The 13,699-nt window shown below is 39.4% G+C and overlaps 1 protein-coding gene across 40 annotated transcripts in view; it reads left to right on the top strand.

Moving 5' to 3' along the window:
* Positions 1-13,699, top strand: part of RFX3 (regulatory factor X3) — a 288,425-nt gene that overhangs the window by 258,612 nt on the left and 16,114 nt on the right. For all 40 annotated transcript variants that reach the window (XM_072839758.1, XM_072839754.1, XM_072839975.1 and 37 more), the window contains one exon: positions 1,326-1,479. In XM_072839758.1, coding sequence (XP_072695859.1) covers positions 1,326-1,479 — 154 coding nt within the window. The remainder of the gene's footprint in view (positions 1-1,325; positions 1,480-13,699) is intronic.

The following is a 13,699-nucleotide window of genomic DNA, read 5'->3' as shown; positions in this document are numbered from 1 at the left end:
GCACATCCTTAAAATAATCCTGTACATTAGGTGAGACCAAGACCATAGCTTTTATTTTCACCCAAGAAGAGAAACAGTCTCAGGGAAGTGATTTGTTTGAAGTCGACAGAGAATTAATGAAGAGCCAGAATCAGAATGTAGGGCTTAGAGTTTCAGATGTACCATGATCATCTGCCACTTGTGAAACTGGATGTATAGAATTTGATATATTAATAGCCTCTACATAAATAAAGTTGACAATGAAACAGAAAAGAGAAGTACAGTCTTTTTCCATCTGCCTGACATTTTACAATTCTTCATTGCAAAGCAGGCTTTGGGAATATCAGCCTATACATTTGTGAGATCCTCTCTCTTCCACCTATCTAAGAATATAATAGCTGTTTTAGCCCTTCTAGGCCAAAAATCTCTAGAAAAGACCATGAAATGAAAGTGATAAGAAACACACACAGAGACACCCGACTCTGACTCTAAGTTAGAAATAATAAGGAGGTTTGAAGTACATGAACAAGCTCCAAGACTGGCACATCTTCAGTGAGGACAAAATTTTATTTAGAACTGCTTTCCATTTTAAATATAATAGAGTATATTGTTAGTATTAATAATCATATTTTGGTATCATATTTTATAAATTCACATTTTTCAAAGATAGGCATTTCTTAATTATTTTTATTATACTTATTTCCAATGGAAAATCATCTTAATTTAAATGGACATCAGTAAGAAACTGGAATCACTTAATAAATTTACCTTCTAATAGGATTTGCAGGGATCCCTGTACATACTCGTGTACATTCTCTATTGCCACATCTGGGAACATTACTTAGTATATTTTGCAATCTTTGTATGGCACAAATACCTATTTATTCCAAAGTGTCCATCCGAAGTTATTATCACCAAGAGGTGGTGACACATTGCTTACCCATCAAAAAAGATTGTCACTTTGAGTTGCTTTTTCTTATGGTGGCGATGAATTGTCAGTGTTTCAAAAATCTTTTTTTTTTTTTTTTTAATTTAGTTCTGGTCCCATCTGTGAGAGTAATAGAATCAGAAGACTCACCTATAACAGTAAGATGGTTTTTCCCAGCAAAGATCTGTCTAGATCTGATAAGGATCTAACCAAAGCTGGCTAAGGGGGCCCTCTTTAACCACCCTATTTAAACGAGTTGAGCCAACTGCTTTCAGTAATGAAATTATTCCATGGCAGGTTGTGTGGTACACCAGCCTTTTTGACCCTCTGGCTTAACTTCTTTTAGGAGGAAAAGTAGGTTGAACTCTCATCCTGGTCACTAATACTGGCTGCATATATGTCTTCTCTCTTGAAACAGCTCAATGGTTATTCGGGACTTAACCTTACGCAGTGCTGCTAGCTTTGGCTCCTTCCACCTGATCCGTCTACTCTACGATGAGTATATGTTCTACTTAGTAGAACATCGTGTTGCTCAGGCAACAGGAGAGACACCCATAGCAGTCATGGGCGAGGTAAGAGAGGCCAAAAGAGCTGTGACTCATGGGGCTTTGAATAAAGGAACTGAATTTCATTTTAATTTAAATATATTATTTATTGATTAAAGTGATGGTTCCTCACCGATGAAGACCCTGCGGGGCTATGGAGTTATTGTAGGGGGGTCCTCACATCCCTCTGTTTATATGTAATTTTTAATTAAAAGATTCTAAAATTATATATTATATCATGTGAAAATTCCTGGCATGTTTCAATATATTATAAAGGTGTCTATGTAAAAGAAAAGTTTGAGAATCACTGGACTGAGAAAACCTTTATTGAATGGAAAGTGAGTAAGATTGATGCTGCTGATAAGGCAAAGGGCTTGGAATACAGAAGGAAAAGTTTAACATGTATTCTTGTAGGCTTTGTCCAAGTGCCCAGGAACAAAAGAAATGATTCTATTTCAGAAGGATAGTAACAGTGATGATGGTGACAATAGCTAACATTTCTGGGGCACTGACTAGGTGCCAGGCACAACTCAAAGTCCTTTATATGTAACAAAGCTCTGGACACTTTTTGAGACAGGTACAACTTTATCCTTTTTTTCACAGATGAGTATCTGAGGTTGATGGAAAAAGCCTAGGACACAGATGAAATGTTTATGTAGCTAGTTAGTGGTGGAGACCTGTTTGGAATACTCAGGCTCTGATTTTCACACTCAGGCTTCTAATTGCAGAAGATATGAAAAAGAAAACATCCTCTTCAGAATTTTTAGATAGAAAACAAAAATGTCTTATTTTCAACACGTCTCAAAAAGCTAACACTGAAGTAAATGTACACAAGGAGCAGTTAATATGATGAGGGATAGATGCAGAAATGCCCAAGTAAATCCCCACTAGCTCATTTTGTTGTACTGAATTGGGGGGTGGTCCTTCAGATCTTGCTAGATTATACCAAATCACAGAATATTACAAATGACCCGAAGCAATAAAGAAGACAAGTTCATTTGGAAGCTGTTCATATGTGCTTATTTAAATTTAAAAAGTCAAAGTAAATACTAGATGCTTTTCCTAGTTTAATAAATATGATAATAAAGGTATAAATTAAAAATATATTAAAATATCTCAAGGAGCTTTATAAGTGTTCTCATATAAATAAAAGCCATGTCAAACTTCAGAATGTTGGGTAAAAGATTCCTCTTACCCTCTCCTTAAAATCCCTTGTTGTGTGCTGATCTGTATGTGTTTGTGTGATGTTCCTTAATGGTGATTGTGCTTAAGTCATGCCAGTTATATATATAATATGTGCAAGATTAAGCAAGGATTGTTAAAGCTTTTAGACGATAGGCAGGACCTTGTAGAACTAAAACAATCTGGACTTTCTTATATTTGACCTTCCTTTACTGCCCCTTGCAGTAGTTGTCTTACAGATGCCTGGTTGCAAAATGCCCAGTTGGCATAGAGATTAAGTACTGCAACATTTCTCAAGTCAGCACTCCCAACTTCTGAAACAGACATGCCTTTCAGTGTATTTCACACATCTGCCAGCCACCTCATATGTTCTGGGACTTCTTGAACAAGGTGGTCAGCATAATGATAACAGGGATTCTGATGAACACATGTAGCTAATCCTGACATGTGGTCTTTGCATCTTGAGGGTACAAGGACAGTGGAGCCGTCACACCGTGTGAGGACTCAGCAAGCACCTCACACACTTATATAAGCAGCGCTGACTCACCAGGGTTAAGATAGGGTCTCTTATAGTCAGTACTGCCAACTAACCAGGCTGAGAGGCGTTCTTTTGTTTTGTTTTGTTTTTTTACTTTATGTAAACAGTGTAAATGAGTATGATGCTTTCCCACCTGAGGTCAAGATATGATAGGAATAAAATCTAGATTAGAAAATGAGGTATAAAATACCTTCTGTAAATCAAAAGATCTAAGCACACCTCTTGATTTCTTTGCTTCATCTCTCCTTACCCAAATGATAGGACAGTCCTTTGAGTTGTCTGCACTCATCCCATTATTCAGCCCAGGCCAATCAAGACTAATTTTATAGGTTTGTTCTCCTCATACAACCTTGGTGGCCTCATAGATCTGTTGGCCATTATAGACCTGGAGGTCATGGTCATATTTTCGTATCTAAAATTTCTTGATTCTTGGGAAAAGGAAAAGGAAATTCAAGAAAACAGAAGGCTATTTTCTCATGTGTTACTCCCATGTTATCCTACGCCTACCCGAGAAATCAGATTGGAGGTCCAAAAGGCTTTTCCATGTTGAGGCTCAGCTGCATTTGCCCCTAGGTGATCCCTCCTCCCAAACACCAAGTCCAGAAGTGACTGTACACAGTGGGAACAACACCTCAGACCCCAATCCATTGAAATCCATAGAAGTCACCATTACCCTCAGTTGGAGCAATTGGTTTTCAGTCATCAATAACAACAGCAATCACAAACACAATAATAGTTCTCACTATTTATTGAGAGCCTATTACATACTTAATGAAACTAAACTCTTGATCTATCTGCTAATGGCTCTTTCTCAGTAAATGGTACCATAATTCTCAGTTGATCATGCTGGACATCTGAGCATCATCTTTTACACGACTTTCTGACTTGACCCCTATGTCCACCCAATTAGTAAGTCTGCTCTTTCCCAAACCTCCCCTAGGGCAGTCAGTATCACCTTACATAAGTGCAGAGTTGGTCATGTTACCCCTACTTAGACCCTATCAGTAGTAATCTGTCCTGTTACTTGAGGAACAAAATTCTTTCCTTGGTACACGAGGTCATGCTTGATCTGGCCCTGCCCCTCAGATTAACCTCAGCCTCCCTCTTCCTGTGCCATTTGTTGCAATCACAGTGGTCTTTTCTCTGTTCTTATTCACCCAGCTTTGCTCATCATTGTATTCCTGCATAAGTGGTTCTTTCTATCAGGAACTTTCTGCCCAGTTCCTCTTGCTCATTGTAACTCCTGCTTCACGTCTTAAATATCACTTCCTCAGGGGGGCCCAGTTCCTCCAAACTACCTTAGATACTCCTGTTCTCTGTGATCTGTACTTTTACTTTTCATGCTAGAACCTGCACTGTACTTAAATCACATGGTTCTTTGTATGATATGTGTAAGTAAAGATTTAATGCCCTAGAAATAATGGAGGTCATTGAGGCAGGAGAATCTCATTCTCCTGACAATTTTGTCATTTTTAATGGTATAATTTTAGGCAAATCTTGTTCACTTATGTTGAGTCTCAGACTCATCTCCAACATTAATTTATTCATTTATGTAACAGATATTTCTTACACACCTACTATACCAAGTGCTATAATGATTGGGTTATAGTGATGAATAAAATGAATTTTGATCCTGCATTCAGGAAGCTTGCATTTTAGTCAGGGATTCATATGTACTAAATATTCACATAACTGTTGAGCTTTAAAATTAGAGAAATAGGAATATTCGAAGCAGGAGGCCTTAAGCTAGCCTAGGAGGGCCAGGGAAGGCTTTCCCCCAGCAGTGATGTTTGACATGAGATTGAGAGGGCAAAAGGAGTTAACTATGTGAAGTTAGAATTTGGGAGTAGGGGTTGTACGGAGATGTGCACACAGGTCCTGCCTGCATTGGAAGGGAGTGTGACCAAGGGGAACTTTCCATGGAAAATCTGAGGATCAAGCACCAGGGGGTCCAAATACACACCATCAGTAGAGAAGAGGTAGGATTGGATGAGGAAAGGATTGGATGAGGAAAGAAAGCCCAAAACTTCAGGTGAAGACTACACTCACATACTACTTATGTGCAGAGCACTCTTCTAAGCGCCTTATGCATATTAACAATTCAGAACAACCCTATGAATGAATACGATTATCCATGTATAAAATAATATATATTTTACAAACCATGACTTGAGACCCAGAGCCATCAAATAGCTCGCTAAGGTCACACCACCGCGAAGTTGTGAGTCAGGCCCAAACCAAGCAGCCTGACCCCAGAGTTCTTGCCATTAATCCACCGTGCTTATGACTTGCTGCAGGATAGGCTAGATGGGAGCAAGAACGGTTGGGAGTCTTACCCAAACTTGGCCAGACAGTGGTTCTGCCTTATGTGTGCTTTATTTGAGAGAGGAAGCAGACAGCCAACTAGATCCCAAAGTAAGGGGAAAGGTTTTCTTTTTCAAGTGACTTAGGGACAGTTAATATATCTTCATTAATGAGAAATCAACAAATTTTAAGATTAACATTGTTTACATTTTTTGTACAGGCAGGAGAGACCAATTCATGTTTTACATATAAACACAGTATACAGGTGTGCAAAACCGGTATTTTTGCATCCCCTTGCATGCCTTGTTACACTACCGTATCAGTTGTTGATATAAAGACCACCACATAACAGCACCCCCAAATGAAACAGAAACAGCATCCCACCCCAACACGTTTTCTTCTAAATGTCAGTCTGCTGCCACAGTAATGCTGACTAGCAAGTTATTTAAAGCACGTGCAATTCCAGAGTCTCATGATTATATTTTTTGCCTGGATGATAAAAAGGAAACAGAATTTATTTGCTGCTAAAATTATGTAATTTTTTGAACTTTAATATATATAAATATACCCAGAGACTCTCTGGGAGTGGTGAAATTTTAAAGTATGAAGAAAATAAACAAGTTGCATCTGTTTGCACACCTGTTAAATAAAAATTTCTAAAAATCAGGGCTTTTGTGTGGCCTTGACAAAAATTGAGCAGGAAACTATCATTTTATTTGAATTTTATGACTATTTGGAATCTGTTTAGAAGTTTATTTCCTTAAAATATACATAGTCCATTAATATATTCACTGAGTCTGTAAATTTGAATGCTTCATAAAATGATTTTCTGTGATATTTTTATATTTAACTTATTAAATGTATTTAAATTCTGTCATAATTTAATTATACTTATTTAATATTACATCTAAGCCATCTATATAACCAATCTTTTGAAGTAAAAAATAGGAACCAAAAGATGCTTCAGTTGTTCAAATATGAATATCAATACGGAAAAAATGATGTTTTAGTAGTAGTTTTTAGGGGAAAAAATGGAGAACCCTTAAGAATATACCATCAAAAGAAAAATGTCTTGAATTTATCAAAGTTGATGTACTCAAAGTAGAAAGGGAAAAAAAAAATCTTCAAAACCTAAAAATTGGACCAGAGCAATAATAATTCACAAGGCAAGCTTTTAGAATAAAAGTTGAGTGAAAAAGTTCCATTTGGTAGAAGTGTAATCATGGTAAATAAGCATAGATTTTTAAGGTAAAATCAAACTAATGAAAAATAAATTTCAGTGAATATTACTCTTGTGCAACCAGGGAATACACTGAAAATGTACCTGTGGAATAATAGATTTGTTATAGGATATTTTAAAACGAATGAATTGTATCTCAGGTTAAAATCACTTTGCAGAAAAAAGTTCCATCTTGGAACAGCAGTGGCTTAGAAAAAGTCATGAATACTTGTTGAAAGTTATACTGTTTTTTGTTCTAATAAAGCTTATTAATGTTTACTAATATTTAATTAATGGGTGTTGAGGAATTGTTTTGCAAAAAGATGTTAGTGTCTGCACCCCCTACCCCCCACTTCACCTGCGAGGAAGACAGGTTGAAAGTTTTCCCCAAAGCAGAACTAACTACCAAGTGGTAGAAAAGTGGGTCTTGCCCCAGAGCGCCAAATGGGTTCAGTACACGTTTTAATTTTTCACCGTGTAACTTGTTTGCAGACAGATTCAAATGGGGACTAATTTATTTCCATCTGTGCCATTCACCTCCCCCAAATACATGCACACTCACCACAACATACACACCAGATGCCTAGCGGGTAAGCTTTCATTATTTTGTTCCAGGGCCTCTTTCCTCTGCATTACAGGATGCGTCTTGATCGTCCTACCACCCTTTCCCTTCCCACTTTTTGTTCTTTAGATGTCTAGAATATGCAAACTAACGGGAATATTAGTCTAAGCGAAATTGCAGTTGGAAGGCTGAATCTGCCAGGAAACAACACCACCAACAAATTACACCCTGCAGCGCCTCCGAATCCACCCACAGACCAGACCTAAGTCAAAATCATTATTTTGGAATCTATAGTTTGCTTTTAGCTGTAAATCTGCTTCTCTACGTAAGCACAGTTCTGACACCTTGAAAATAAATGACGCTAGTGACCTCCCAGAGGAGAGACACGGATGACCCTCTCTTCCACACCTTCATCCCCAAGTTGCTAAGAACTGGCTTTGTAGAGCTCTCCCAGCTCTCCTCCTCTTTCCTGGTTTGTCTTTCTGTTCCTTTCTCTCTTTGTGTTTGAGGAAAGCACCTATTGACTCAGCTGCCTGGGGCCACAGCCTTTCACTCTGGGATCCCTGCTCATTAGCAACCTCTGCTCAGTTTCCTTTTTGCTTGCTCTGGGCTGTAACCTCTTGAGGGAATGGACTTTTGCTTATAACCATGGTCTACACACAGTCCTCCTACAGGTGTTCAAAACATGCTCACTCAAGAAAGGAAGTACAAAAGAATGATGGAAAGACAGACTACCAATTTGTAGACCTTCTCATTGGATTTCACGACTGACACATTGGATTCTTTTATCAGGAAAATAAAATGAGACCAAGAAGTTCTCCTTCTCCCCAGGATGCGTCAGTCAACATTTCAGAGACCTCCTCCATCAAGTTGGGCATTCAGAGGTGCTTTTTGACCAGAGATTAGTGTTCCTGAAGAGTTTGGAAGTGGGAAAAGAGTATGAAATCGTTGGAGAATTCTTAACATACTTCAAGAACTAAAATGGTCATTGGACACGTCAGGAAACAAATCTTGGCACATTTTGCTTAGGAAAGAGCCCGGTGTCCCCAAACGGACAAACGGACCCAAACGGTGTCCCCAAATGCTGAGCTAGCTAGGCGTAGAAGGCAGAGATTAAGCGTGACAGCTCCCTCTGCTGGCCTCTGTGCTACACTCTGTTATCCCGTGCCCTGCTCAGGTGGCTCTGGCCTGGCCACTGTCCTGGTGGCTTTGCTTACAAACGGATGATGATGGTGATTATGGGCTTCAGATAAAGAAATAGGTTTTGTTGGAGACCACAAGGTCCTCAATTCACAGGAGTTGTTTTCTGCTATTCATCATAAAATACACTTTCGTAAATGTGAGAGATTTTCTACAAGTATCTGGGTCAGGTGTTTTGATACTACAAGCACTTCAAACCTGATTCACACTACTTGGTATAGAGAAAACATGTTTCCATGTCCCCACCCCCAAAGTCTGTCCAGTTAATAATTTCTAAAAAGAGAGGTAGAGAGGTGGTATAATTAAAATCAAGAAGTCCTCCTCTCAGGTGACTGACTGGGTGGCTCAGTTGGTTAAGCTTCTGCCTTTGGCTCAGGTAATGATCCCAGGGTCCCAGGGTCCAGCCCCTACATCGGGCTCCTTGCTCAGTGGGGAGTCTGCTTCTCCCTCTGCCCCTCATGCTGACTCTCTTTCTCTCTCTCTCTCTCAAATAAATTAAATCTTAAAAAAGTACTTCTCTCACATAATAAACCAATGCCAAGATTTCCTCTTAGATGACAAATGTGACCTTCAATGAAGTCTGTCTTAAGTTAGAGGCACCAGAGTTCTTTCTTTTTAACCCACGGTTTTATTCACATAAGGATATGCTTCCAGGCTGAACCCTAATATTTGCAAGGTCTGTGGTACCCGTATGTCTAAACATTTAGAAAGTTATGAGTCAAACTGTAAGTAGAATCTCTTCCATCCGCTGAGGTTGATAAAGATGTCTTGATCACAACTAAGAAGGCTGAGTTTAAGGGTAAAATTCTCAGGCTCCTCCTGGATCCACTCAGAAAATATTGACATAGACATGGCCAGGGCAGGGCTCTCCATAGTGTGGGGCTCAGGACAGAAGCTCTTCTCAGTTTGGCCTATTGGTACTCTTAAATGTTCCTGTTGTTAAAACTACTTTTTTCCATCAAAAGGAACTAAAGCTTAGTTCTTACTTCATTACCTACACTGCTTTGATTAATTTGGTTCTCATTTGGAAGACGTTTCTAGAAAATCATAATTCTCTGAAATCCCTTATGATTGAATTTTCAAGACCTTTCTCTCCACCATCTCAAACATTCAAAATAGTTGCCACTAACTAATCCTTTTGTGATTAAGTTCTTTAAAAAAAAAAAAAAAAAAAAGATTTTATTTATTTATTTATTTATTTATTTATTTATTTATTTATTTATTTATTTTGAGAGAGAGCATGAGTAAAGAGGAAGGGCAGATGGAGAAGCAGACCCCCTTGCTGAGCAAGGAGCCCAATGCAGGGCTTGATCCCAGGATCCTGGGATCATGATCTGAGCTGAAGGCACTTAACCAACTGAGCTACCCAGGTGCCCCTTGTGATTAAGTTCTACTAACTTCATTTAATAGAACTATCATAGGAGATTGCCCAGCTATGTAAGATTTATAAAATTCAGAACTTTACAAAGTTCAAGCTAAGTATAGAATGTTGAAAGATTAGAGTTAGGTCAGGAAGTTCCAAATCTGCATGTGAACCATCTTGCTGCTTCCATGGAGGGAAAGCTTTAAAGCTGTCTGTTTCTTCCTTCGTTGACTTCTCAGAAGAGCAGAGAGAGAAGCAACTTTTAGGGCAGGATTTACATGCTGATAGTCGCCTGAGCTCATCAGCTATTTCTCATGATGTAATCATCTCGATTCTGCTAAACACACACACACACCATCCATGCTTAGGACAGCCCTTCTCTTGGTACTTGTGTGAGTCATTAAGTCCTTGATCAGCACATAACTGACTTCACCTTCAACCCTAGATTGAGGTCATAAACATCAAGCCCTCAAGTCAGGGCCTAAGGAACACTTCCATTCTCAGGCAGCACACCTGGTAGCCCCACTCAACTAGAGGCATTTTATTTGAAGTCACTATCTTATGGCCTCATGGTTGCATGGAATTCTAAGACTTTATTGCTAATATTTGAAAACTGAGTTTTGAAGACAGTAGGCTGTCTATTTCATTAAAAAAGGAGATCTAAGATTAGATGAGTGACATGTCTAGAATCCCATAGGGGATAGTGGTGGAGTTGTGATTCAAACCCAGGACAGGCTGGCTCCAGATCTGTTGTGGTTCCTCCTGTTCTGTGCTGCTTGTTTTCCCATCTAATACCTTTGCAACCTGGGCAAGTTACATATATCCTTATCTTAGTTTTCTCATCAACAGAATAAGCATGAGGACCATTCCCTCACAAGGCTGTTGTGAAAATAAAATTAGGTGGGTATGCAGTTAGGCATCGGTAAGTAGGTGTAGGTAGGTAGATGGAGTGGATGGGCAGACTGGCACATACCAGGTACCTGATTTTTATTAGTTCCATTTCCTTCCTACAAGGTGGGTATAGATCTGAAGCTATGTGTATAGCTATGTGTCTCAGGAGAGACTATATTTGACTGCCTTCTATTCCAGATTAGATTTTTTTGTAAAGATTTTATTTATTCATAAGAGACAGAGAGAGAGACAGGCAGAGGGAGAAGCAGGCTCCACACAGGGAGCCCGATATGGGACTCGATCCCGGGACTCCAGGATCACGCCCTGGGCTGAAGGCAGGCACCAAACCACTGAGCCACCCAGGGATCCCTAGATTAGATTTTTAAATATTGATTTGGCACTGACAATCCAAGTAATAATGCGTACAATTAGACCATCGTGTTCTTGACCATATAAAGGTGAGCTTAGAAGTTGAAATGCATAAAACAGATAATGTAAAAGACATGTGAAGACTTTAATAAAACTATATTGTGAGGGGGGAGAAAAGCCTGTAGACAATTTTTGAATGTTGAATCAAATGATTCATGGAATTAACAAAGAATCCAACAGCATTCTTTGGGATGGAGCCAAAGTGGTAATCAGAGGCAAACTAATTCAATGCTTTGTAAAACACCGCCAACAAAATAGAAGACAGAAATAAGTCAATTAGGAAAAAAATGGCAATATTAGGGAAGAAGTATAAACATAATTAGATAATAATAACTAGACTTGTGTCAAATTTTAACTAGTAGGAATGAGTAAAAGGTCTTGTGACATGGGGAGAGAATGTATTATATATACAGTTACTATATATGTGTAATTTATTCAAGCTAAAAAGTAAAAGTCAGTCCCAAAGAGACATCTTATTCCAACTCTGAGATAAAAACCACTTCAGAAGAATTTTACAGTTATCTGCTTTTAGTGTCTATGACAGCTTAGAGATCTCTTTCCTAGAGCAAACAATTCATTGGCAGAAACTGGAAAGATGTACACATACATCCAGAATTTCTTCCCGACATGTGTATACCAAAAGTTAGCCACTGCTGGCAGAACTGGTCTGCAGTATGAGATCAGAGCATCACTTTATTCTGAATCTATGTAAAGACTACTCGCAAGAGTAGCCATCAGGTAGTGATACAAGTGGGCTTTCTGAGGTCTTTGGGGTTGCTTGTGGTATAGTTTGGTGGCACAAGTTAATCCTCATGAAACTGTCCAAAGACCAGTATGTACCCTATCTTAGTGTATAACTTTGACATTAGAGTTGCCATATAGGCTTCCATTTGGATGTGAGCCTCAGGGCTGTTCTGGCCCACTCTCCGATAGCTTTTGGTTTCCTCAATTTCAATTTCCATTTTTGTCTGGAATGACTTCCATCATATATGTTACTAACACATTTTAGCTCTTTGATCCTGGTAAATTTTGTATACGTGTGTGGTTTCCACAAGCTTAGAGCTTGAAATGCATGCTATAAAAAAACCTTCAGACTGATAGAAAGTTGTACATCAAATTGAAGGTCTGTAAATGAAAAATGAAACACAGATGTCCTGAGTGACCAATATACCATAAAAGATGAATTTATGGCTGTGTACTATCCCACCCCGCCCTGGGGAAGGACACAAAAGATAAAATTGAGGAAAGCAATTACCGTGTTCTAATCAGCTTAATCTGGAGGGTGTGTTTCCTCTAATAATAGAAAAAAATTCAAAATATCTTAGGTATGCATGGTAAGCAATAGCGTGGGCTCCCAAAGATGTCTGTCTACATCCTAATCCCTGGAACCCATGAATATGTTAGGTTACAGATGCAGTTAAGGTTACTAATTCATTGACCTTAAAATTAGGAGATAGATTATCCTGGAGTGTCTGGGTGGCCCCAAGGTGATCACAAAGGGTCTTTAAAAAGTGGAACACAGAGGCAGAATAGTCAGAGTGATGTAGCCAGAGATTCAGCCTGATGTTGCTGGCTCTGGGGATGGACGCAGGCCATAGCCCGGGTGGGGGCAGCCTCAAGGAGCTGGAAAAGGAAGAAAGAAATTCTCCCTTAGAATCTGCAGAAAGAAACACAACCCTGCCGACACCTTGATTTTAGCTCAGGAAGACCCACTTTGGAATTCTGACCTCCAGCATTAAAAAATAGTAAGTCTGTGTTGTTTGAGCCACTACGTTTGTGCCAATTTGTGACAGCAGCCATAGGAAACTATTACAATAGGAAAGCTAATATTGCTTTGAATAAAATCAGTTATGACTTGCGTGTTGTAGGCTCTTCTCCCAGTATATTTATTCATCCTGACTTCCTCTTCTGCTCAACATATATCTATCGCTTCGGCAATAGTGACACCACCCTGAAAACCATCTTCCTCTGAACTCCTGCATTTGCTTTTACCAGGGGGAGAACTTAGGCTGTCGGACTCTCTCCTCACATCTCCCACCATCCAATTGGAACAAGCTTCCCATTAGGGGGACTCACCCCATCTGAACGAATAGCACACGTCACCCGTGGCCTGGTCTCTTTCCTTACAACCCTCCCTGCAATCTTTTCTCACACCCCAGACATCTTCCCTGTTCACCTGCTAATTCCCACAATTATATACCAGCCTTGGTCCATCTCTGTCTATACAGGCAAGCCTCTGCAGAAAAGATGAAAACTATTCCTTCGACTGGCTTCTATCCTTGGAAGTTGACCCTAGTTTCTTTCCTTATGACCCATTGATGCTCACGTGCCTCAGGTGTGCTAGCTCTTTCTGCTTCCGTAGCCATCCTGTGCCCCAAGTCTCCACGCCTTCCTTAAAGACGAAAGCTTCCCTTCCTTCCACTGTTTGTAAGGTGGAGCAGATCTTCCAGGGTTTGCAGGTTCTTCTTCCAGCCACACTCAGCCCATCATCCATTATTCTAAATAACATTTTATTGGCACACAGTCACGCCCATTCGTGTACCTATTGTCCCCGGCTAT

This window comes from Canis lupus, chromosome 1 (genome assembly GCF_048164855.1).
Source record: "Canis lupus baileyi chromosome 1, mCanLup2.hap1, whole genome shotgun sequence".
In the NCBI taxonomy this organism is placed as follows: Eukaryota; Metazoa; Chordata; class Mammalia; order Carnivora; family Canidae; genus Canis; species Canis lupus.
The sequence above is the reverse complement of the archived record's forward strand: the minus strand, read 5'-3'. Positions and strand labels throughout refer to the sequence as shown.